Genomic DNA, 25,807 nt, shown 5'->3' with positions numbered 1-25,807 from the left:
TTAACTAGACCATTTAAGCCCCTTTCACATACACTTAAACACCAGGATTTAAACGGGCAGGCCTTGTATGTGGAAGCAATTTCCCGGGTCGACTGACAAGGAGATTACGCGGACATTTAACTGGTCTTGTCTTAATATAATGTCCCGGGACTTTCCCGGGACGAGGCGTATGTGAAAGCAAATATTAGATTCCCAGGTCACAGCACGATGGCTTATGACGTAAATATCATGGCGGGCCGATCGTCACTTCCTCTTTCCTAGCAGTAAGACAAAATGGGGTAAACAACATTCTTTTGCTTAGCCTGGGGTGGTGGGGTGGTCTCATCAGTGCCAGTCATCGTCCTTTTTCTTGATATCTCGGGACATTTAGGTGGCTGCGTGTGTATGATGGGCACCGCATCTGCTTTCAGCAGCAATTTCTTAGCAAAACCTGATTTCATTTATCCATAGTTCGAATAGCTTTCAGGTGTAAAATGCGCACGACACAAAACCGTGCCGGAGGCTGGGTCTGCAAAATTAGCCCTCTTTGCACGGACGAACTTTACTCATTGTCTGCGTAGTCCAGCTCTTTTTCTCGCGTTCGGAGACTCATTAGTACTACATTGCGTCTAATGGCTATTTGTACACCACATAGCATGACAGGTTTGAACCATTTTAGCGATTTTTTTGATAAAACACGACTCTCTCGTCGATAAAATACGATGGCAACTGCCTCGACCTTTTGTTTCCTGGCTGTGACGTCAAAACCCCATTCGGCTGTTTCCGGAATACTTTCGGAAATGTTCGTAATTTTCTATCTATTTTCTATAATTGCTCATGAATGTGATTTATTTTTTGTTAACTTTATTAATATTTGTTATCTTGCCACATAACGGTTCTATTGATATCCCACAGCCCCTTAGAATTATAATTCTCTAAAAATACAGTCTTGATGAGCTTGAATTGGCTGCAGTTACGACGTCGGGAACGCTCCCACAGTAGGCTGTGTAACAAAACAAGATTTGACCAACATTGTGACAGCTGATGCCGACCAAAAATGACATGATGTCCGGGTTATAAAATCGTGTCAGCAGCCCTCCCTGCATAGAGAGCACCACTGGGCAACACAGGAAAAGTCTGAAAGTGTCCAACCCGTGTCATTCCTGAGATATATCTACATGCGTGAAAGCAACGACGTAGTTCAATCCCGCGTCAATTTACGCGGAAATTTACCGGGATATGTTTGTTAAAGGGGCTTTAGAGGAAAATTACCATTGGTACGTTAATAAACGCTTGCGAAATGGCCATAATTTACAAACAGAGACATATGTAAAACCTGGTGCTAATATGGCTTTTTGTAACTTACCATGCAAGAGCACCTTGATTTTTGTTATTCACACAATTGCTAACCCACTTTCCAATTAAACATCTCACAGTAACCTTTTAAATCGCTTTTGTCAAGAGCAGGACTTGTGGAGTTTACAAAAAACTAGAACACTGTCCAGGTTAGCAAAAAAAAAAAAAAAAAAAAAAATGTAATTATGCCGCGGGTGCAATCCAATTATGCAGAAATATCTGGGTAAATATTGCCTGTTCTTGGATGTGCTATTCTGCCAACAGTAAGGCTGCCAGAAGATAATGGACTTGAGAGTTGTTTTGGTGAAGAATGCCGTAGATCATCGGCGCCTTTCTGTCAGTGGGGAAAAGGTCGATATTTCGGAATACCCATTTTATTAATATCAAAAGGGTTAGGGCACAGTACAAATACTCTGTTACTTAACCCAAGTAGATTTTCAGTTGTTATTACCGTATTGGCCCGAATATAAGTCGGCCCTGATTATAAGACGACCCCCTCTTTTTCAAGACTCAAGTTTGAAAAAAGACTTTTTGAACACCAAATTCATTTTTATACAGAAAATAATTACAGTACATCCAAAACAAATGATTATAACAATATATTTGAAAGAAAAAGCATGTTATTTTACCTCATTCAAATCTTAATATCTGAGCATTTAAATATGTAAACTAAAGTGCAATCACATTCGTAAATGAATGGCTTCTGGTTTTTGAAATGTAAATAAACCAATCTATTGTGATAAAATACAAAATTGCAATAACTGCATTAACCATCAAAGTCTAACTGTAGTCTTGAAACAAATCTGAATAAGGAAAAACATTGCAATAAAATAATGCAAACTGGTTAAACTTGAGAGTAGCTGAGATCTGTCATGACAGAACATCGCTTCAATGATATCTGGCGCCATCTAGCGTCATGAATGGGGAGAGTACCTGAGATCTGTCATGACAGAACATCGCTTCAATGATATCTGGCGCCATCTAGCGTCATGAATGGGGAGAGTAGCTGAGATCTGTCATGACAGAACATCGCTTCAATGATATCTGGCGCCATCTAGCGTCATGATGGGTATAATGTCTAGACCGCGAATATAAGACGACCCCCTCTTTTTCAGTCTTATTTCAATGCAAAAAACACTGTCTTATATTCGGGCCAATACGGTAGTTTTTTGACTATATACAGGAATTCAAAATTGAAATCTTACAGATTTATAGAAATAGAGAATACAAAGATATAAAATATTAAAAGGAACATTCTTTTTGCAGTGTAAAGAAGGTTTATAAGATATTAGGGTCACCAAATTTTCTATTCCAACAGCAACATAGTTTACGGATGACTGAACGAAAATTCTTCTCCGCCTCTTAGTGATGAAACAAAAAACAGTAGAGCAGGTTTCAATACTCACGCACTGTTTGATTCATCTTCATTCCATGACTGCAGTGTTTTGTTTGCACTTTTGTTTAGTTCCTCCTTTGCTACTCTAAAAATGTCTTGCGAAAGTCCTTGTCCTGACCTCCCTCCAGAGTGCGAGTGACTTAAGACAAGACAAGAAGAGGCAGCTCGTGCCCCCGCAGACCCTCCTGTCGACGCTCTCCCGTCTGATGTGCCCTATTTTGTGTGTGTGCCCGCAGCCCGGGTGTGCGACAACGCAATGCTGCGCTGCCAGAACGGCGGCACATGCCACCACCACCAGCGCTGCCACTGCTCCCCGGGCTTCACCGGCATCCTGTGTGAGAGGGCCCGCTGCCAAGGCCCTGGCGAGTGTGACGTGCAACTGTCGGGAAGGGCCAGCCACCACTATGCCGCTAGCCATCTTGCTATCGCCTCGCTGTTACTAATTGTTTCTCTATGCTGAGTAACCAAAACCCCTAAGAAGGACACGCACGCAACAAGGTGGACCTATGGATAGTGTGGACCAAATGCTGAGCAACCTGGCGACTATTTTGTACGTCTCAGGACGCCGTAGTACGCTAGATGGACTCATGAAACGTCACTGCTGTCTTGATATCTTTCACGGGAAACTTATGTGATTGGCTGACTTTGTTTGTTAAAGGAGTACGGCGAGAACTACCTGCTAACTGTAAAAATCAACAGACTTTCTTAGAAGTATCGTTAAAAATCAATTTAAACTTGGCCATTTTCTAGGCGCGCCAAGTCAGGCAAAGGTTGACATCACAGATGTTTACTACCCGTCACCATGGCAAGCCTTCTTAACATTGAAAAGGTTTAATATCTGGAATTAACATTGTAGATGAACATCTTTCTCACTAATCATGATTACATTTTAAATAGCTTTTCCATTTAAGACATTTGTAATGTAGTTGTGATTAATTCAAATGAAAGATAGCGATTGATCTAGAACAAATGGAGATTTTGCGAATCGTGCGGTTTTGGCTTCTTCATCCATCCATTTACCCATTATCTGTAACGCTTGGCCCATCATAACCAACTTTGTGCGACAGGCATGGTACAATACCAAGTAGTCCCCAGTCAATTGCAGAGACAGACAACCGTTCACACGGTCATTGACATCAATGGAATATTTTAAGTTTACAATGACCTTAACATGGGAATGTAGGAGAAAACCAGAATACCCAAAGAAAACCCACACTGGCATTAGGAGAACATGCAAACTCCATCCAGGAAGGCTCTGATTCAAACCCTCAACCTCTGAACTGTGAGGCTGATATGCTAACAAGTATGTATTACTCAGCTGCCAGTATCCACAATTGTGTCAGTTACAGATATTTGAAGAGTATACTAATAGATTAACGGTGTGAGTTTCACGATATATAATATTGCGATGAATTGAAGATATCCTGAAGTGAAAATATGACAAGTAAGCATCAGATTGTATAATAACAATTGCAACATAGAGAGCAGTATTTCTCATATTAGCAAATGATTTGTAGATATACATGAACTGCAACAGAGAGAAAATAACTAATTGTGGATAGGAAGAATGCAGCTTTGGAATAGCTTAAATGTTTTTCATGGTGAGGCAAACTGAATGACAGACGTCTGCAAAACATATCCAATGTAGATGTTAAATGTTAAGAAGGCTTGCCATATTTCATGCTGTGCTGGTGTGTCAGTGCTACAACCAACGTACCAACTTAATGAGTAGCTCTTTCAATGAACACTATTATGGTTGAAATTAACAATATAAAATATGGTGGTGTGTCATGAAATTTTGAGGACTGAAGTTAAAAAAAAAAAAAAAACTTTTCTGTAACCTCTCTGAAGTCTAAGGCTACGTTTACACAAGGACAGATCATTTTCTCCGTGGTTATTTTGCTGACTATTTTTATACCTGTCCTCACTACATTTAAGGTGCATTTACGCTCCCCCCTCCCTGCAAACTACCCATGCGTAGAAAGGACCAGCCTAATGTGTTACGTCATCGTCCGAACTGGAAACTCATTACTTGCCAGCGAGAAATTTCTAAATTACTACACCTTCTAGACCAGGAGTCAGGAACTTCGTTTTGTTATCACTGTTTTTTCGTGAACGCATTTGAACGCATCACGCAGAAGTTAGAGTGAAGGGACTGAGGGCACACTCGTCTTTTACGAGCAGTCGCCGAGTTGTGATTGAAATAACTCTTTAGAAAACAACAATGAAAACCTGCCATCGTTACTTGGGATGTTACAATCGATGCTCAGTTGCGCACTCACCACTTGGAAAATAACAAATAGAAAAATATGGTGTGCGTATATTTCCTGGAAGTGGAAACTACAACCAGGAGGGCTTGTGCATAACAGTGGCGCTCCAAGAGGAGACAACAGTTTTGACAGGCGAAAACGTCATGAAAATGAAACACACCTCTGTGACTTACGGTACCATGCGGTTCACTTTTCCTAGTTTAATTTTCCCGTACGCATTTTTATATACTCCAAATCTGTCGGCACAGAGTTGGTCGGGGCCAACCCCGCTGCTGGCTTATCAGAGACTTAATGCATGAGATGAGCTCTGTAATAACGCTCATCTCTATGTAATCCTCGATGAGAGGACCACCAATGAGCAAAGAATTGAAGCATATTATTGCGACGTACGTTTGAAGGTTCAAGAAAAATCTGTAAATGGATTATCAGCTAATCACAGCTCGTTCAATTCGAGCGAGAGGACCGGTACCACATTTAAACTTGCGGGTTGGCGGAGAGGCAGATGCACTCATCAAAAGAGCCAGAAATGACTCGCGAGACATCAGTTCCTGAGACCTGTTCTACACTCTAGATCAGACACATCCAAAGTCCGGCCCGGGGGCCAAATGGGGCCCGTCGTCAAATTTCATTCGGCCCCCAGCCTCTTTCAAAAAATCAATAACGTCTGGCCCGCACACACTTAATAAATTGGTTAGCAGTACTGCTACCAGCATATGAAGTAGCTTACACACTAAATGCTGCTCCTCATTTACCCACTAAAAAGCAGCAGCACTCTAAGCAACATTACCCAGTGTGACCCTTACTTCCAATTTTCTAAAATGACCACAATCAACAAAAAAAAGTTGACTGCGACGGCCAACGCTTCAAGGATAGGTGGAAATTGCCAAACAAGACACGCTGACATGTACGACAAGATTATAGGGAAGATACGCAGCGAGAAATTGAAGCAACTTGAAGCTAGTATAATTTCACAGCAGCAGTATTTTGCAAGAGCCCGAGAGTTGAAAGAGAGCGCCACAAAGGCTAGTTGTGAGATTCTTGAAATTATTAATTAAAAAAATAATAAAGCAAATGTGACATACAGAATGGGTTGCTAAAATTTGCTTAAATATATTGTTCTACGTAAAGGACGTCAGCCATGGTCGGTCCCCCGCATTTTTACCACACCAAATCTGGCCCCCTTTGCAAAACGTTTGGACACCCCTGCTCTAGATGATAAACTGTAAACAATGACTGTAGAAAAGTCTTGATCGTCCGCTTCAATTAGGGCTGCAGCTATCGTTTAATTTAGTAGTCGATTAATCGATGAACTAGTTAGTTCGAATAATCGAGTAATCGGATAAGGAACATGAAAAATTAAAATACTTGAGCTGAGCCTCAAATGGGTTTTTTTTGTTTTCTTTAATGAGCATCTATGGACAACAAAAGAACAATTGGCTAACTTACATACAAAATTCCGCTAGCTGAAATGCGATAAATTGCTAAAAAATTTTTACAATCCTCTTCACAAATGGTTCAGACACATATTCCCACAAAAATGGCTAAATATACCTATAAACTAAATTATGAATGCATTAAAAAACATTAGCTCAAACAAAAACTTAGCTTACGTTGGTCTTAACAGGGAGCAGTTCGATTCAGCAATGTGAAATGCAGCAGACTAGAGGGCCTGTGTATCCACCCTGATCAATAAAACTAAATGCAAACACTTTCAAAATAAACCATTACAAGGCCACTGGAACTAAACGAATACTCAAAGCAATAAAATTTAATTCGAGTATTTTTTCCTAATCGAATACTCGAGTTAATCGATTTATCGTTGCAGCACTAGCTTCAATTGTTAACAATGTCGTCATGCGGTACTAAAACTGGCACTGGCACGCTCCATGACGTCACTTCTTTTGTATCCAATTGTTATACGGAGACACTCGTCTGTATCAAGCGGCAGTTAATATTAGCCAGCTACCTACTCCGTGCAAGAACTTACACGGAGAACAGGTACATTAGTGTAGCCGACTTGACGTATAGTCTAACTATTACACGTTTAAAGCCATTATCCGTCCCTGTTTAGACGTAGCCTAACACACTTTCCTGACTTTCTCTGCCACAACCTCACCCACTGCTGCAAAGCTCATTTGCAGCTTGGGAAGGTATGGGAGAAGAAGGTTCAGGCATGTACAAAGGCGTTTTAACAGTTGTTGTTTTTTTCCTAGGAACATGCAACATATTGTTGTTTTTGCTGTATACTTGTATATCATTACTTTTCAGGAAAACAAGAAACAGTTTTAAAAATGTAATAATAAATACAGTAAGTGCTTCAGTTACCAAACGTACCTCAAGTTTGTATTACACACCATCAGTCACCATCTATAGTACTGTTGCGCACCAACAAAAACACACTAGCCTCTATCTCAAAGGTCATAGTGCTATTGCAATGAAAAAAATTATGAGCTGACAAAAATAATTCCACACATTCTTACTTTTGTGGCTGAGCTGTTGCTTCTGCACGTAAATAGAAGCCCCTTTCCCAGTATTTTGGCCTACCAGTATTGTAGAAACTTATCATTGCAGTATCAAGAATAAGCATTTATATACAGTATCACAAAAGTGAGTACACCCCTCGCATTTCTGCAGATATTTAAGTATATCTTTTCATGGGACAACACTGACAAAATGACACTTTGACACAATGAAAAGTAGTCTGTGTGCAGCATGTTACTGCTCAGACCATACGCCACACTCTACATCAAATTGGTGTGAATGGCTGTCACCCCAGGAGTAGGGCTGGGCATCGTTTGAAATTGAATGATTCCGGTTCCACGTATCAATTCCGGTTCCGAACGATTCTCGTTTCCGATTCTTTTAAGCGGCAGGGTAAAAAAAAAAATGCATAGTTTATATTAAAGTCTTAACTTTTCGATGATTTTTTAGATTAAAGTCTCACAGGGCTAATTTTAATTTGTATATAAATATCAGTCTCTGAATTTGAGCAATTTTTTTCCACTTGCCGGTCATAGCATCGAAACGAGGAATCGAAATTTAAAATTACGAACGATTCCGGGAGCATCGAACTGTTAGAATCGGTTCCCATTGATGCTCGATGCCCAACCTTACCCAGGAGGAAGCCTCTTCTGAAGACGGTACACAAGAAAACCCGCCTGTCTCATCAGACCATAGGACATGGTTCCAGTAATCCATGTGCTTTGTTGACATGTCTTCAGCAAACTGTTTGCGGGCTTTCTTGTGTACCATCTTCAGAAGAGGCTTCCTCCTGGGGTGACAGCCATGCACACCCATTTGATGGAGAGTGCGGCGTACGGTCTGAACACTAACAGGCTGACCCCCCACTTCTTCAATCTCTGCAGCAATGCTGACAGCACTCCTGGAACGATTCACATGACATTTTGGAGGGAAAATGACAAGCAGTACTCAATTTGGACATTTAGGGATGTACGTAGTTTCTAAGCGGTGTACTCACTTTTGTTGCCAGGGGTTTAGATATTAATGGCTAAATTTTGAGTTATTTTGAGGGGAAAATAAATGAACTGTATTATATAAGCTGCACACAGACTACTTTTAATTGTGTCAAAGTGTCATTTTGTAAGTGTTGTCCCATGAAAAGATATACTTAAATATCTGCAGAAATGCGAGGGGTGGACTCACTTTTGTGATACACTGTAGCAATTAAAGCTCCCTACAGTGATAATTCAATGTCAGCACCAGTGTCTGGGATGGCCATAATTATTTTGGACTTAAAGGGGCCATGAGCAGTGATGTGTTAAACTTCACACTCTCGCGTTACACACTGGTGGCGTCCCGCCCCTATTATGACTCTGATAACACGTCGAACGCTGGTATCGCTCTGGCTTGACGTTCTGCCTGTAGCTGCTTTTCGCACAAGCGTTGCGGTAAATTGCTACATCAGAGTCGTAACAGTCGAGCTGCCATTTATTTGTCTGTGCCTTTCAGACACATTTGCTTTCAACACAAAGACAAAGCAGCGAATCTTGGATGTTAAACTTTTCATTGTGGCCGGTGACACAGCACTGGCACAAACACAGCATGAATGGGGTACAATAAATCCCTTTGAATTCAAAATGCATCTTCCATTATCTGCTCACGTATCCGTGTGTTGTTTCACAAATCAAGATAATTCCAGCGTATGTTTTGGATTAATTGTTGGACTTCCTCTGGGCATTAATTATACGTGTGTAACTCGGAAGAAGCTATTTGACACCTTTAATGTCAAGAATTGTGCCGATATACACCTTCAAGGAAAATCCTGAGGGTTGAGAGTAATATAAATAATGAAAACTACGTATGTGAACTGGAACATTTTCAAACGTACTGCCTCACTGGCTTTCTTACCTTTTCTCTCCCTTCACTCTTTTGCCTTCCCTCCTTTACTTCCCTATGCTTCTGGTGACTAGTGATTTTTTCCCCCTGCCTTGTTTTGCAAAATGCTGCACATGTGCTAAATGGAGGCCATCTACAAAACTTATAGTGTTTAGTTTCGCTTTGTAGTCATGTCAGAGTGCAGGGCTGTGTAAAGAAGTTGTATCATAAAGTAAGTGTATTTAATTTTTGTACAAAAACAGATATTTTCATGAATTTGCCAAGCTGTGTTGCTTGTTTTCTATTTAGGCAAGCAGACGTGGACTGCGTAACCAGTTTGTTTGTCATTTTTTTTTCCTGCTCATGTGTGCTCAGCAGTTCTTAAAGAAAAAAAAACTGTTTACACAATCACACAATACACTTCCACCAAAGGGGAAAATGGAAAAAACATGCCTTGTCCTGTTGTTGTTTAAACTGAGTGTACGTTGTACGTACAGAACATCACGCAAATGTGTGTGTTTGTGCTTTATTTTGAAAGCTATGTGTCAAAAATAGAAAAGACACACACGACACATTTGCTGTTGGTAACTAGTTGGCACCGCAGACACAGTTTTCTGCTGTATACAAGGTTTCCCCGAGGATTTTTTGAAGCTGCGGGGGTGGGCTGCCTCACCATGTCGTGCCACGGCAAAATGGCGTCATACTAGAGGTGTGCGAGATTTCCGATTCTTAGATTATTCGCGATTCGGCCGTGCAAGATTCGAGAACGATTCACAAACATCCAAATGGCGTACCGCAAGCAACACGTCATTTCCGCTCATTAATATTCATGACATTAGCTACTGTTGCTAAGCAAGGACAAGACACCGTTTGTCCCTAATAGGAAATGAATGGAAATCGTGTACGAAGGAGATGTTTACAGAGCTAATCCTACCAATTCTCTCCGAAAATGATGTGCCTGGTGCCAAATTGACTGGCAAAGACGTGGAAGAACATAAAAATGTTCAGCTAAAGAGATGGCTTTAGTGTCGAAGGCTGAAGGAGACAAAAAAAACGAGCCGACCTAAGCATAGCTTTAGCTTTTTTTATCGACGCAACTAACAATGACATTCTCCTGTTTCAACAAGCTATCCTTTACCATCAGCCCTGTCTTTCTTATATACCCTCTGGTTGTCCTACGTCTCTTGCCGTTCTTGGGGGTAATTTAGTTAGCTTTGTGTAGCGATCGCAAATGCTACTCAGTGACAGCCAACGAACACTTTTAATTTTTTCATTGATAACACATCTTAATTAGTGATGCACGATAATGCATTTTTCAACCGATACCGATAACCGATAATTTCCTCCTCATTCCAACCGATAACCGATAATGTCAAGCCGATAATTCTATTAAAATATTTATGTAAAATTTTAAAGTATACCCAAAAGAAAATATTACTGTGCAAAAATATAATTTGTTGCTCTTTTTTTCAACATAAAGTATGAACAAGTCGTCAATTCAAACATCTAAATAATGACAGATTGTCTGACATTGTGTAATGGTAAACCTTTGGCAACAATTACTTACAGAGTAAATACCTAAGTTGCACAAAAATGCGTTTAAAAGTAAGCCATTCCTAACATATATAACATTAATCCGCTGCAAAACACACCTCCTTAAAACTAGTCAGTTTTGAGTGTAAATCTATTGGCAATAAGTGAAATTATCTGCCATCGCTTCAAGTGTATTTCTCTCAGATTTCTTGGAAGAAAAATAGCTAGCTGAAAATAATCTTAACAGCCTTGTTTTAAGCAATACATTATTATACTTAATCCTAAAAAAAAAAAAAAAACTTGAAGAAGGAAAGATTTTGAATAATATTTGTGGCTACAGAATATTGATTTAAGAATTTGATTATCTACTTTGACTGTAATTGAGCAGAGAAATAAGTTAAATAATTTGAAAAGTGATTGCTAATGTTATATGCTTTGTTGCACACTGTGAAAATGATTACCTCAAAAGAGCAAGATGTCATGTACCCATTCTGCAGCGCTTTGTTTACATTTGCGGCTTTCACGACATTTGCGTTACAGCAGCTAAACTGCTACACAGCAGTACTATTTGGACGGAGTTGGAGCTCGCATTCCGCGTTGTTTTGTGCCTGAGTTTTATTAAGCCGAAAATAAAGGCAGCGTTACAAAGTCATCTGACCACTCGTCATTTCACATTCTGAATGCATTACTGACTGGCTGGCTTCGTTTTCTCCATGTTTAAATTATCTTATAACCACTGTGCCGTCATGATAAGCTTGCTTACCGGACATCACTTTTTCATGAAGAATGGTGGTCGTATAAACTGCATTATTTCTTTTATCCAGGGCTGTGTTTCTCGGGTCATTAAGGTAAAAAAAAAAAAACTGTGTCTCGTCTCGGCGGCGGCGGCAGCTACGTTCGTACCGGATAATCCGCCCGCCCTGGCCGGTTCGCCGCGGCGTATTCGGGTCCTGGCTCTGCTCGCACGCCGTGGGGGAAAGCTCGAGAAACCGGGGTGTTCGCCGGAGGTCCAGAGGCCGGGGAACCGTGCTCGGTGCCTATGGCGAGGCGGCGGCGGCGGCCTGCCGGACTGACCAGAGCGGCGGGCTCCGTCGGAAGACGGCTACTTGCTGACTATCGGTCTCCAGTAGTGCCGGTGTTTAGCCTTAGATGCGAATTTACCACCCGCCTTGGGCTGCATTCCCAAACAGCCCGACTCTGTATCGTCACAAGCCCTGTAGTGTTTACAATAGCTTTAGCATTCCTGCTAGCAGCAGCCTCGTATTTGTTCCAAAATTCTTTGTGATGCAGTTTTAAATGGCGGCTGGGTTAGTGGTTTTGAATGAGGACGCGTTCTTTCTGCCTCGTGGAACTTCTACGGTACATGTTTCGCAGATGGCGAAAGCGTCGTTTTTTTAGTAACAACCGCCATAATATTCAACTACTGTACTTCTTGTCTTGTAACTCCGCCTCCTCGACCCCTCCTCCCTCAGGGGCTTCAGAGAGGGGAGGGGTTGAGGAGGCGGCGTGCTGAATTCTTCGGTTGCGCACATTTGGAGGCAAAATCAAGTATATAATTATCGGATTGCATTATCGGTTGAATTTTTTTATTATCTGGATTATCTGTGTGACGTCATGATTGCCATGATTGTGACCGATATTATCGTGTATCTTTAATCTTAATCCTATAATTTATTTACACTTCCCCCTTACTAAAGTTGTTTATATATATATATAAATATCAGAAACGGTAACAGTGGCAGTCAGATACCATTGTAATTCTTTTCATGTCATTCATTGACAGACAGAATCAGTACGGCACAATGTTACGCTAAAAAAATAAGTTAAAAATATAAAAATGGCTTACCTCTTTGTCCTCTGAAAGACCATGCCAACCCAACAAAATGTTTACTGCATATGAAACGTGAATGGATTCGCCGAGCTGGTGTTAAAGTCCGCGCAAGTTGACTCGGTCTTCACATTTTTTTCTCCCGAGTTTTTCGTTTGCGGAAACGTGTGAAGAAAACATCCTTCATGTGTCGTAATGTCTAGAGTCGTTTCTACAAGTTCCAAAAAAAGCAATGCGTGATTGGCATGTTCGTTTTTGAAAGATTACCGGAGAAAAGTAGCACTAATTGCGTTGTGTCTATGCGAGGGCGGGTCTATAATGTCCCACTTCGGCTTTACTTCCGCTTTATGATGAGACGTCACGGTCTATAAATAGCCTGCGTGCGGTACGCCATTCTGATTATTGAAATATGTCAAGTAAAGCGGAACTAAAACACAGTCAGCGCGATCTTCGGGAGACAATGAGGAACGGACCGCATTGCGTCCCGAGAGTAAACATCATGCTCGTCATTACCCAGCTAATGACAATACTCAACTCACGGCTCGGGCTCAACTCATGCCGCTAGATAAAAAAACAATAATACCTGACTGCTGCCGACAGCCGCTACAAGCTACGTCCATATCATGTTACGGTAGATAATAGATATCATATGTATACAGAACTAGATACAAAATGACAGACTAAATGGCGTTAGCAGCACATGTATTGAAACTAGATGTGAAATGACAGACTTGCCGGCGTTGGTAAACAGCCGCCATCTTAAAGCAGGAGACTTCTCTAGAAGGCTCTGTTGTAGCGAATTTAATTAACTTTTTATCTAAAATACTCCTAAATCGGCAAAATCTTAGCTTGAAACTTGCTTTAAAACAGTTTTAAAACTTTCACATGTCTAAAGTACTGTAGACAGAAGGGAAATTATGGAATAATGGGAGCAATTTAAACAACTTTAACGGTTGATTCACAACATTAATTAAATGTAGTTTAAAGCTGCTGATACAGAATGGGGACTTGAATATTTTATTTACTGTTTTGAACTGTTAACTTGATACTGAAATAGTCGTTTATTTAAGCCTCAGAGGCTTTTTTGTACAATTTTGTAACTAATGTAAGAAACATTGAAAGCAGCTAATAACTTGGGGGGTTTGTGGGTATCATCAATAACCGATTTATAATCGAATCGTTGTCCCTGAATCGTAATCGAATCGTTAGGTGCCCAAAGATTCCCACCTCTACGTCATACCATGACAAATTATTATTTTTTTTTTTTTCACATTTTGTTACCCAAGAAGAACCATAACAAAGATCTATTTGAAATATTTCATTAGCCAGGCTAATGTCGTAGCTCTCAGCTACAGTACATGTACATACAACGCGTAGCTGATTACCGCTACATTACCCTCGTAAGAATACGACTTTTTTTTCTCGTAGCAATAGTACTACTTACATCTCGTAGTCCTTAATGTACTACATTAACACAACAATACTAGTCCTTCTGTTAACGGACCAATGGCGTAGGTTTGCATAGGGACGTTAGGAACGTAACACTAGGAACTTTTCAGGATGCTCAAATTGTCCCCACGAACTTTTAGGCAACCTTATTTGCATTACATAATGAGTTCACAGTTATAGAGGTCATTTAGATTGTCTTCACATATTTTGTAAGGATAGAATTGACCCTACCATTATTAAGTGAATTACTTTCATTATGTTATGTTGTATGACTTACAATGACACCATTGTTCCCCCTCAAACACACGTTTGATTGGCTGATGACTAGTTAAATTCCCTTGTTTTCAGTGTAAATCTACTAGAAATAAATGAAATTATCTGCCAGTGCTTCAAGTAAATTTTACTCAGATTTCTTGAAATAAAAAAACAGCTATCTGAATGACACCAGACAGAAGAGCCGTATCAAAGTCGCAAAAGGCTGGTCGATATCAATTCCAAGCTAAAGTTCTTTCAAGGAAAGCAACAAAACAGGAAATGTAACCATTCAAAACCGCACAGACAAAAACATATTGAAATGCATGATGTCAGTCCAAAAGGAGCCTAAGGTAAGGTCTTTGTCTCAATCAGAAGAACTCATTATGCCTGCAACCAAGGATATTTGTCGTCAAGTTTTAGGCAGCGTATGGTGAGTAACATTTTCCCTGCATTTAATGTTCATTTTAAGCCTCATCGTGTTATTTTATATTTACTGTGATTTTCTGCCACACTTGCTGGTCCGTGAAAAAAAGGCCCATATACAGTGGTATGAAAAAATATCTAAACCTTGTATCCAAACCTTTTGGAATTTCTCACATTTCTGCATAAAATCACAATCAAATGTGATCTGATCTTTGTCAAAATCTCACAGATGAAAAAAACGCTATCTGCTTTAAGTAAAACCACCCAAACATTTACAGGTTTTCATATTTTAATGCGGATAGTATGCAAACAACGACAGAAGGCTGATAAATAAGTGAACCATCACATTTTAATATTTTGTGCCCCCCCGGCAGCAATAACTTCAACCAGGCGCTTCAGTCTGGCATATCGATCAGGGCTAATCTTGGCCCATTCTTATCTGCAAAACTGCTGTAGTTCAGATTCATGGGATGTCTGGCATGAATCGCTGTCTTTAGGTCATGCCACAGCATCTCAATGGGGTTCAAGTCTGGACTTTGACTTGGCCACTCCAGAATGTGTATTTTGTTCTTCTAAACCATTCTGAAGTTGATTTACTTCTGTGTTCTGGATCATTGTCTTGTTGCAGCATCCATCCTCTTTTTAGCTTCAACTGTCGGACAGACGGCCTCAGGTTTTCCTGCAAAACATCCTCATAAACTTTTGAATTCATTCTTCCATTAATAATTGCAAGTTTTCCAGGCCCTGAGGCAGCAAAAACAGCCCCGAATCATGATGCTCCCTTCACCATGCTTCACGGTGAGGATGAGGTGTTGATGTTGGTGAGCTGTTCCATTATTCCTGACGTTGTGTGTTACTCCTAAACAATTCAACTTTGGTTTTATCAGTCCACAAAATATTTTACCAAAACTTCTGTGGAGTGTCCAAGTGCCTTTTTGCAAACATTAAACGTGCAACAATGTTTTTTTTTAGACAACAGTGGCTTCCTTCATGGAGTCCTCCCATGAACACCATCCTTGGGCATAGTTTTACATATACAGTAGTTGATGTATGCAGAGAGAAATTGGACTGTGCCAGTGATTTCTGTAAGTCTTTAGCAGTCTAGCGTTCTTTTTTACCTCTCCGAGTATTCTGCGCTGAACTCTTGGCGTCATGTTTGGTGGACAACCACTCCTTGGGAGGGAAGCATCAATGCCAAACTCTCTCCATTTGTAGACAACTTCTCTGACTGTCGATTGATGAACATCCAGACTTTTAGAGATGGTTTTGTGTCATTTCCCAGCTTTATACAAATCAACAATCCTGGATCACAGGTCTTCAGATAGCTCTTTTTACCAACCCATGATGCACATCAAATAATGATTTTCATCAAGACAGTTCTTACCAGGTGTGTATTTTATAGTGGGCAGGCAGCTTTAAATGACTCATCAGTGATTAGGCACACACTTAAATTGTTTGGTTAAAAAAAAAAATGGTTTCAATTGCTCTTTAAGTCTCCTGAGGCAGAGGGTTTACTTACTTGTTTTTCCGCCTCCTGTCATTGTTTGCATGCCATCCTCATTAAAATATGAAAACCTATAAATGTTTGGGTAGTTTTAGTTAAAGTAGACACTGTTTTTACACCTGTGTGGTTTTGACAAAGATGAGATCACATTTGGTGGTAATTTTATGCAGAAATGTGAAAAATTCCAAAAGGTTCAGATACTTTTTCATACCACTGTAACACCGGTCCATGGTGCAAAAAACGTTTGGGAACACTGGCCTACACTACTTCCACCATGTTTTTGTCGTCTTATGAAATACTGGTAAGATGGCATTGTTGTCCAAATTGACAAACTCATTAAATTTTATTTGCCATCACGATTCAGGGCTTGTCGACATTCGACTTTGAAGATTTATTTAACTCCAAACCCTGGGATGGACATTCAACTTCTTGTGATTCACATCAATTTTGCTCAGAGGCAGAGGAGCCTCAGGTGGATTATAAAAAAAAAAATCGGTTTATTTAAATACAACTCAAAACTGAAAAGACGATTGGTCAGCGTCAAGATCACATCTGGGATCAAAACTAATCCTTCACTCAAATTGGAAGAATGAAAAAGCCGGCATCCTGCTGTGGGAACTTTAATGGCAGTGACGGGCTGAAGGAAAATTAGCTTTAATTCAAGGAGGGTCAATGAATAAAAATGAAGTCGCATCCCACTGGGTGGCATATTGAGTGCTGAGACCAATTTTATTTGAGAGATTAATTTCCCTCCCGAGGGTTGTCGTGAAACACCTTACTGTGTTAAAGTCTACTGTAAGTGCCTCTCACAAAATTATACCGTCGATGAATAATAGAGAATGGCTGTTTTGAAATTGTAAAATAATTGTGTGAAACCAATTTAAAAGAAAGAAAAACATGGAGAAAGGCATATAAAAGACGAGTAGAATTGGATATTAATTCAGGGGAGCATTTCATCTTTCTTGAGAAAGGAGCGTCATTAGCATTCATTTAATTTGAACCAGTATAAAAGTGTAGCTGCAACTAGGTAGGTCCTTGAAAAATAGGATGTTTTAACTTACAACAATAAGTGTTCCGATGCCCAAACACCCACTAACTCAGACTGTGATGTAATCTAGAGAATTTTCCTCTCAAACATTTGTAATAATCTGTGCTCCATAACTTCACGTGGTATTGTGAGTACAGCTCAAGCTGAATCTAACCGATCCTGAAATAATCATAATAGTGGCCGTCTGGAACCGGAAATGCACACGCCGAGCAAGCAAAGTCTGTTTGCCCTACAAAAGGACATTGTTGTTTGCTGACACAATCAATTACTCCTAAAACTACTGTCTCCATTGTGCTTATAAAGAGCATTTGTGTTCATCTCTTTAAACATTCAATACTGATTTCGAGACATACAGTGCCCTCCATAATTATTGGCACCCCTGAAAAAGATGTATTTTTTAGCTTCTAATATTTTTTTTTATTCAAATAATATGGGACCTTTATGGGAAAAAAAGAGAAAAATCCAACCTTCAATACAGGTGCATTCATTCAGTGGGGAAAAAAAATCCCACATAAAGAAAAAATTATTTGACATCAAATAATGTGTGTCACAATTATTAGCACCCCTGGTGTTAATACTTTGTACAACCCCCTTTTGCCAACAAAACAAGGTCTGGGGACTGAGATGGCCACGGGAGGAGCTTGATTTTGTGTCTGGTGAACCATTTCTGTGTAGATTTGGCCATATGTTTAGGGTCGTTGTCTTGCTGAAAGACCCAGTGACGACCCATCTTCAGCCTTTGGGCAGAGGGCAACAGATTTTGATTTAAAATGTCGTGGTATTTCAAAGCATTCATGATGCCATGCACCCTAACAAGTTTCCCAGGGCCTTTGGAAGCGAAACAGCCCCACAGCATCACTGACCCATCCCCATACTTCACAGTGGGTATGAGGTGCTTTTCAGCATGCGCCTCTTTCGTGGCACGCCAGACCCACTTAGGCTACGTTCATACTACAGGTCTTAATACACGAATCCAATTTTTTGTCATATCTGTTTTTTTTGGCGTGCCCGTTCAGACTGCCTTTGTCCATTGAGACCATTCAAGTATTACGCATGCGCACTAATGCGCAGTCCGACAAGCGCTGAGCAAGACGCATGCGCAGAAGCATCAAAACAAATGACCACACATGCTGGCTTTCATCAGTCATGCCAGGGATATCATATTTTGCTTTTTAAAAAGAGGACACAAATAACAGATATAAATAATCCCAGTTTAGGAAAATATTCAAAGTATATGGATCGATAGCATGCACGCACTGTCCGTGCATGTCACACACACATACGCGCAGTTTGCCCCGACTCTCGGCCGTGTAAGCAATGTTGAAATATTGCTTATATGGAGCAGACAGAAAACCGATCATTCTCAGGCTTATCCTCAACCCATTTCTATTTTTTTATGACTGTTGTCAAGTCCGACCCTTCCTAAAAAGCCGTGTTCAAGGCAAGCTAGGCGCTAATAACGCACAGCTACCGTGGCGTCTCTCTTGCTTTTTGATGACGTAATTGCTGCATGAATTCCGATTTGAGAGACTGGACAGTACAGACCGCCGTGATAGTCTGGAAAAATGTGGCCCAGATCGGATTTAAACCACATACGAAAGTGACCCAGATCAGATTTGAAATGGTCCAGTTCTATGCGACTTGTCACGTTCAGACCATGATGTTAATGCCTCACTCGAGTCGGAAAAACACGAAAAAATCGGATTCGTGCATTAAGACTTGTAGTATAAACGTAGCCTTAAGAGTGTTTGTTGCCAAAAAGCTCAATCTTGGTCTGATCTGACCAAAGCACACGGTCCCAGTTGAAGCCTGGGACAGAGTGTATTTTTGTGTGAGATCATATTATTAGCATTTAATGCACTTGCTCCACTTTCTAGCCTACTAAAAACACTACCAAAGATGGCACTTTATAATCTCCATGATGACAGTTTATTTCACCTAGAAACAAAAGAAACACTACAAGGATCAGAGCAAAAGGAGTTCCTAGTTTTGATGTTGGAGTTGCTTTGTTCTGGATTTAAAGCAAATTTACTCAGAAAACTTACTAGTGGTCAAATGCATACTGTTAAACTGCATCTATCCGACATCGTTGTAAAATCTTTGGTGATTGAACAATTTAGCTCGAGGCCTTGTCGCGTAACATCTACGATCACGGAGCATGAAGTGGCACATTAGAGACTGCGGCGGTGTTTAAGGGCCAACAAATGCATTTATGACATGTTAGCGCAATGAAATCGGTCTTTTACGATGCGTGATACTCCAGGCTTTTTGGGCCGCATCGCCGGTAATGTGATATTAAATGTGAGCCTCTTGCAAGTCAACCGGCCTCCAAAGCAGGCTGCACATCTAAACAAACATGTATTATATCCCACTGGATACTGAAAATAATATTATTTTTACCTCATTAGACTGAAATTTCAAGGTAGAATGACGAGAGAAATATTGTCTATCACTGTGTCCTTAAAAGTTCTATAACTTCATCAGTTATTTATGAGTTCTACCTAGTGACTTTATGACAACGTCACAACTCAAATTGGATTGCAAATGTCTGAATGTTCTGTAGTTTATCACCAAACCACAACGATTCATTTGTTCATGTTCACTCATAATTGTGCATTTTGGAAAATAATTTTATGTCAGAAATGCAATCAAATGGGGAAAAAAAAGAGGTATGGTGGTAAAGCGATCCCTCGTTTTTTTGCGGTTAATGGGGACCCGAACCTGCCGCGGTAAGTGAAAAACCTAGAAGTAGCGCACCAGCCCCCATTTTTTTTTGTGTGTGTCCAATTTATTTATTCAGATTTAGTATTGGAAAGAGATACATATAAAACATGTTATTCATCTTTTTTCCCAAAGTACAATTTAAAAAAAATAAAAATAAAAAATTAAATAAACGGTTTTTAAGCACTTCAAATGTAATAATTATGTTTTAAGCATGTTCCTGTCCCACGGAATTTTTTTAAAACACGATTCAAGTAGAAAAATGCTTGTCTCTATTAAATGCTTCATTGAGTGAGTCCACTCAAATCCGCTCAAGCTGCTGACTTACACACAATGAGTTGCCACAGCAACTGTTTAACGAGTTAAATGATGAGTGACGTATGCGGCGCTTTGTAGTATGTGTATCTGGCAAGATCAAACCTTAACAGTCTGCCAATTATCGTTAACTTTAATAAGCAACTCCAGTGCACTGCCTGACCAAGAAAAGTGGCAGGAGTGAGAGACTACGTGATCGGATTGGGACAGGTTAGGGTTCCGCAATGGATTCAGAGCATAAAGTTTGAAGCGCGAACTTGCGAGGGATCACTGTGACTACCTCTTGTGTCATGTGAGCCCTTCTCAAGTTTTCTGAAAAATTCCAAAAATAAGAACTGCGTGTCACACCGACAACATGCAAACTTTTCTGCCTGTCAACAATGTAAATAATACTATCATCATGCATGCATGATGAGCCTCACTTTATCCCCAGCTATGCATTTTATTCCAAAACTGCTTGAATATTAATAGCGTTCCATCTAAAAACGGCAACACGGGCCCCGGTTTCTTTCCTGGCTTTTTCAACTTGAAATTAAAAGCCCCCAAACTTCTGCGCTGTTCCCCGAATCTCAGGAATGTTTACAGTGGAGCTCTGAGAATCTGTGGGAATCAAAGAGCCGTGTGCCGAATGCATGCGAGCGTGGCGCGTTGTTATGAACAATAAATCATCCTTGACCCGTCACCGTTGCGGTTCCATTGTCACGGAAGAAAGGAAACAAAGTGCGGCTTCACGCAGAGTGGCAACGAGCACAAAGACCTTTGAGCACAATGCTGGGAAGCTACCTACAGTCTGACAAAAGATGCTGTTTATTTGCTTTTCAGGGCACAAGTTCATATTTTCCACATCTTTGCAAGTTATAGATGCACAGATATTACTATGTATGTAAAAATGCATAATATCGGCAAAAAGACTGAGAAACATGAATTTGTATTCCTCTTTAGGTTTACATTTTTTTTTTTTTGTAATTTTTATCCAGACCAAATTGTATGGTCACCCTTTCACCTCCTCATGTTAACTCGATTTCAAAAATTGATCGAGGAATTTTCACCCCTTCAACAAATCATTTAATTTTGCCAACTCTAAGCATGACGTTTTGCCCGGACTACTTTAAATGTGGCATAAAAGGACGAGTCGGCAGATATACAGTGGGGCAAATAAGTATTTAGTCAACCACCAATTGTGCAAGTTCTCCTACTTGAAAAGATTAGAGAGGCCCGTAATTGTCAACATGGGTAAACCTCAACCATGAGAGACAGAATGTGGGGAAAAAAAAAAAAACAGAAAATCACATTGTTTGATTTTTAAAGAATTTATTTTCAAATTAGAGTGGAAAATATGTATTTGGTCATCTAAAAACAGGCAAGATTTCTGGCTGTCAAAGAGGTCTAACTTCTTCTAATGAGGTCTAACGAGGCTCCACTCGTTACCTGTATTGATGGCACCTGTTTTAACTCATTATCAGTATTAAAGACACCTGTCCACAATCTCAGTCAGTCACACTCCAAACTCCACAATGGCCAAGACCAAAGAGCTGTCGAAGGACACCAGAGACAAAATTGTACACCTCCACCAGGCTGGGGAGACTGACTCTGCAATAGGTAAAATGCTTGATGTAAAGAAATCAACTGTGGGAGCAATTATTAGAAAATGGAAGACATCCAAGACCACTGATAATCTCCCTCGATCTGGGGCTCAATGCAAGATCTCACCCCGTGGCATCAAAATGATAACAAGAACAGTGAGCAAAAATCCCAGAACCACACAGGGGGACCTAGTGAATGACCTACAGAGGGCTGGGACCACAGTAACAAAGGCTACTATCAGTAACACAATGCGCCGCCAGGGACTCAAATCCTGCACTGCCAGACGTGTCCCCCTGCTGAAGCCAGTACACGTCCAGGCCCGTCTGCGGTTCGCTAGAGCGCATTTGGATGATCGAAAAGAGGACTGGGATAATGTGTTATGGTCAGATGAAACCAAAATAGAACTTTTTGGTAGAAACACAGGTTCTCGTGTTTGGAGGAGACAGAATACTGAATTGCATCTGAAGAACACCATACCCACTGTGAAGCATGGCGGTGGAAACATCATGCTTTGGGGCTGTTTTTCTGCAAAGGGACCAGGTCGACTGATCTGTGTAAAGGAAAGAATGAATGGGGCCATGTATCGAGAGATTTTGAGTGAAAATCGTCCATCAGGAAGGGGCATTGAAGATGAGACGTGGCTGGGTCTTTCAGCATGACAATGATCCCAAACACACAGCCAGGGCAACAAAGGAGTGCCCCCCCCCCAAAAAAAAAAATCACTGCTCTAGAGTAGATCTGCATGGAGAAATAGGCCAAAATACCAGCAACAGTGTGTGAAAAGCTTGTGAAGAGTTACAGAAAACGTTTGGCCTCCGTTATTGCCAATAAAGGGTACATAACAAAGTATTGAGATGAACTTTTGGTATTGACCAAATACTTATTTTCCACCATGATTTGCAAATAAATTATTTAAAAATCAAACAATGTGATTTTCTGTTTTTTTTTTCCACATTCTGTCTCTCAAGGTTGAGGTTTACCCATGTTGACAATTACAGACCTCTCTAATATTTTCAAGTGATAGAATTTGCACAATAAGTGGTTGACTAAATACTTCTTTGCCCCACTGTATTTGACTTTAACCATGCATGAATTGTAAAGATGACGCCGATGAAGGCAAAGAGAAAGGCACCAAGAAAAAGGACAAAATGTCAAAAGTGTTGGAGCATTTCAAGCTGGACATCTAGGTGAACACCGTTTCATGTATTCAGTGTAAGACATGCAGCGCTTGCATACCACAACAGCACGTCTGCAACTCCACTAAAGGCACCCTGTTGTACTCCGAGAACGGAGGACTGATACCCGAGGTAAAACTAGGTTAACGTAGCGCTAATAAATAAGAATAAAGTTACTGTACCTTGCTAACGTAACGTTAGCCCTGTGGAAGACTAGGTTTCTATTCATTCTGACTACTGTTGATGCGTGTCTTTCATACAGGCTTTATTTAATCTGTATAAACACGGCACTGTACAGTAATGAGGGTTAGATAATAAAGCTAACTGTCAATTTTCGCTCACTAGTCATTGATGGATAAATAAAACAAGTCGCACTGGTTCCTAGAGCTGGGAATCTTTGGGCACCTAACGATTCGATTACGATTACGATTCAGAGGCTCTAATTCGATTATAAAACGATTATTGATGCACCCCACTCCTTTTTTTTTAAATTTTTTTTTTTATTTATTTGTTTTGTATATTAGTTCCAAAATTGTTCAAGAATCCTCTCAGGCTAAACCAAACTACTATTTCAGTATCAAGTTAACATATAGCAGTAAACAAATATACAAAAATAACAGTAAATAAAAAAACTCCAGTCCCCATTCTATATCAGCAGCTTTAAACTACTTTCAATTAATTTAATGTTGTGAATCAACCGTTAAAGTTGTTAAAATTGCTCCTGTTATTCCATAATTTCTCTTTTGTCTACTTTCAACATGTGAAAGTTTTAAAACAATTTTAAAGATAGATTCAAGTCAATATTTTACCGATTTAGGAGTATTTTAGATAAAAAGTTAATTAGGTTCGCTTGGAAGGTTCGCAACAACAGCCTTGCAGGGAAGTGTACTGCTTTAAGATGGCGGCCGTTACTAACGCCCGCATCTAGTTTTTTGTAGATATGCTGGTAACGATACCGAAGCTATAATGCATCTAGTCCTATATAAATGATATCTACCGTAACATAATGTGGCTTGTAGCAGCTTTTCGGCAGCAGTCAGGTATGTTGTTGTTGTTTTTTTTATCTCGTGGCATGAGTTGAGCTAGAGCCGTGAGTTGAGCATTGGCGTTACCCGAGGGGCCGGGTAATGAGAAGCATGATGTTTAGCTACTCTCGCTCCGTCCCTAATTGCGTACCGAAGACCGCGCGGCGCGCTGAGTGTGTCGTACTTCTGCTTTACTTGGCATATTTCAATAATCGGAATTTGGATGTTTGTGAATCGTTCTCGAATCTTCCACGGCCGAATCGCGAATAATCTAAGAATCGGAAATTTTGCACACCTCTACTGGTTCCTAATGTGCTCCAATACAGCAGGTATCATACATTTATTTTGAACACTTCAAAAACTCCAAATCCTATCAGGACTTACAATTTACACTAACTTAAAGTCCCTATGACAGTATAAAGCATGTTTTATTTCATATTTCACGCGATATTTTATGCTCCTTAATGAAACGGACCACTTGGATGTGTGTGGAAGCGATCAATTTATATATTCAACTTGTTGAATCCCGCGCCATGAAAATGAGTGACTTCCTAGATTGAGGAGGAATGCGAATGTGACGTCACCCGGGTCAGCATCTCACAATACAGCATTGCTTTATAGCATGCAGATGGACTTCGGATTCAGTTGATTTTTCGGATTAGTTTGTTTAGTTTTTGCATCACGGCAGTCAAATGTGCTGCAGAGTTTTGTTGCTGCGCCAGGGAGAGGCCTGTGAGTCTTTTTCAGTTTCAAAAAGTTCCCGTTCACCACGGAGAATGGCCAAAACAAGTCTATTCAATTCAATTTTTATTTGTATAGCCCTAAATCACAACAGGTGTCTCAAAGGGCTTTGCAGAGGCAATATGATACACAATTAGAAATGAAGCAATAAAGATGAATAGATACAGTTCAAGTCCTGGGTATCCCCTATCCTTAAGACCCTCCATGCCGGCAAGGAAAAACTCCAAAAACTCCAGAGTCAATTGGGAGAAAAATGAGAAACCTCGGGGAGTACCACAGTCAGGAGAGATCCACTCCCAGGATGGATAGACAGGAACCCCAGAACTGCTAAGGGGAATTAGCAGTCTGACAACTGTGGGACCATTGGACTTATGAGGAAGTGAGTAAACATCGTGCTTTGTATTATGTCAAATACTGGGATCATGTCAAGTTTTAATAAGAGGTGGCTTGCATTTTGTGGGTGACAATGCTCCTCGTCCACCGAGAAAACCACTTAGCCGACAACCAGCAGCTTGTCGCACACCCCACTTGGTCCTCTTCGAGTGCCCGCCGGGCTCTGCTTATGCTCGTGTGGTTCTGGATATCGTCCAGACTTCCAGCCCCCTCCCTTTTTCGTGTACCTGTCGGGAGAGCGCTATACTCGGCTTATGGTCGTGCGGTTCTTCATATCATCTAGACTTCCAGCCCCTCTCCCCTTTTAGTGTGCCCGGCAATAGTCCACTATCCTCGGGTTAGGCAGCTACGCGCTCCTCCGACGTCGGCCGGTTTATCCGGCGGTCATTCTCCAGCTGCTTCCCTGACAAATGATCTCTCCTGCCCGCAGCATGGGAACGACGAGCAGTAACTTGCTCGCTGTCGGGAGGGTTGCCG

At 40.6% G+C, this 25,807-nt stretch overlaps 2 protein-coding genes across 5 annotated transcripts in view; one reads left to right on the top strand and one right to left on the bottom strand.

Moving 5' to 3' along the window:
• Positions 1-7,653, top strand: part of LOC130929537 (netrin-G1-like) — a 144,872-nt gene extending 137,219 nt beyond the window's left edge. For all 4 annotated transcript variants that reach the window (XM_057856741.1, XM_057856739.1, XM_057856740.1 and 1 more), the window contains one exon: positions 2,968-7,653. In XM_057856741.1, coding sequence (XP_057712724.1) covers positions 2,968-3,191 — 224 coding nt within the window. In that variant the 3' untranslated portion in view covers positions 3,192-7,653. The remainder of the gene's footprint in view (positions 1-2,967) is intronic.
• Positions 1-25,807, bottom strand: part of LOC130929535 (collagen alpha-1(XI) chain-like) — a 540,279-nt gene that overhangs the window by 499,290 nt on the left and 15,182 nt on the right. The gene's annotated exons all lie outside the window — the stretch shown is intronic.

Source organism: Corythoichthys intestinalis, chromosome 14, assembly GCF_030265065.1.
Source record: "Corythoichthys intestinalis isolate RoL2023-P3 chromosome 14, ASM3026506v1, whole genome shotgun sequence".
Taxonomy (NCBI): domain Eukaryota; kingdom Metazoa; phylum Chordata; class Actinopteri; order Syngnathiformes; family Syngnathidae; genus Corythoichthys; species Corythoichthys intestinalis.
The sequence above is the reverse complement of the archived record's forward strand: the minus strand, read 5'-3'. Positions and strand labels throughout refer to the sequence as shown.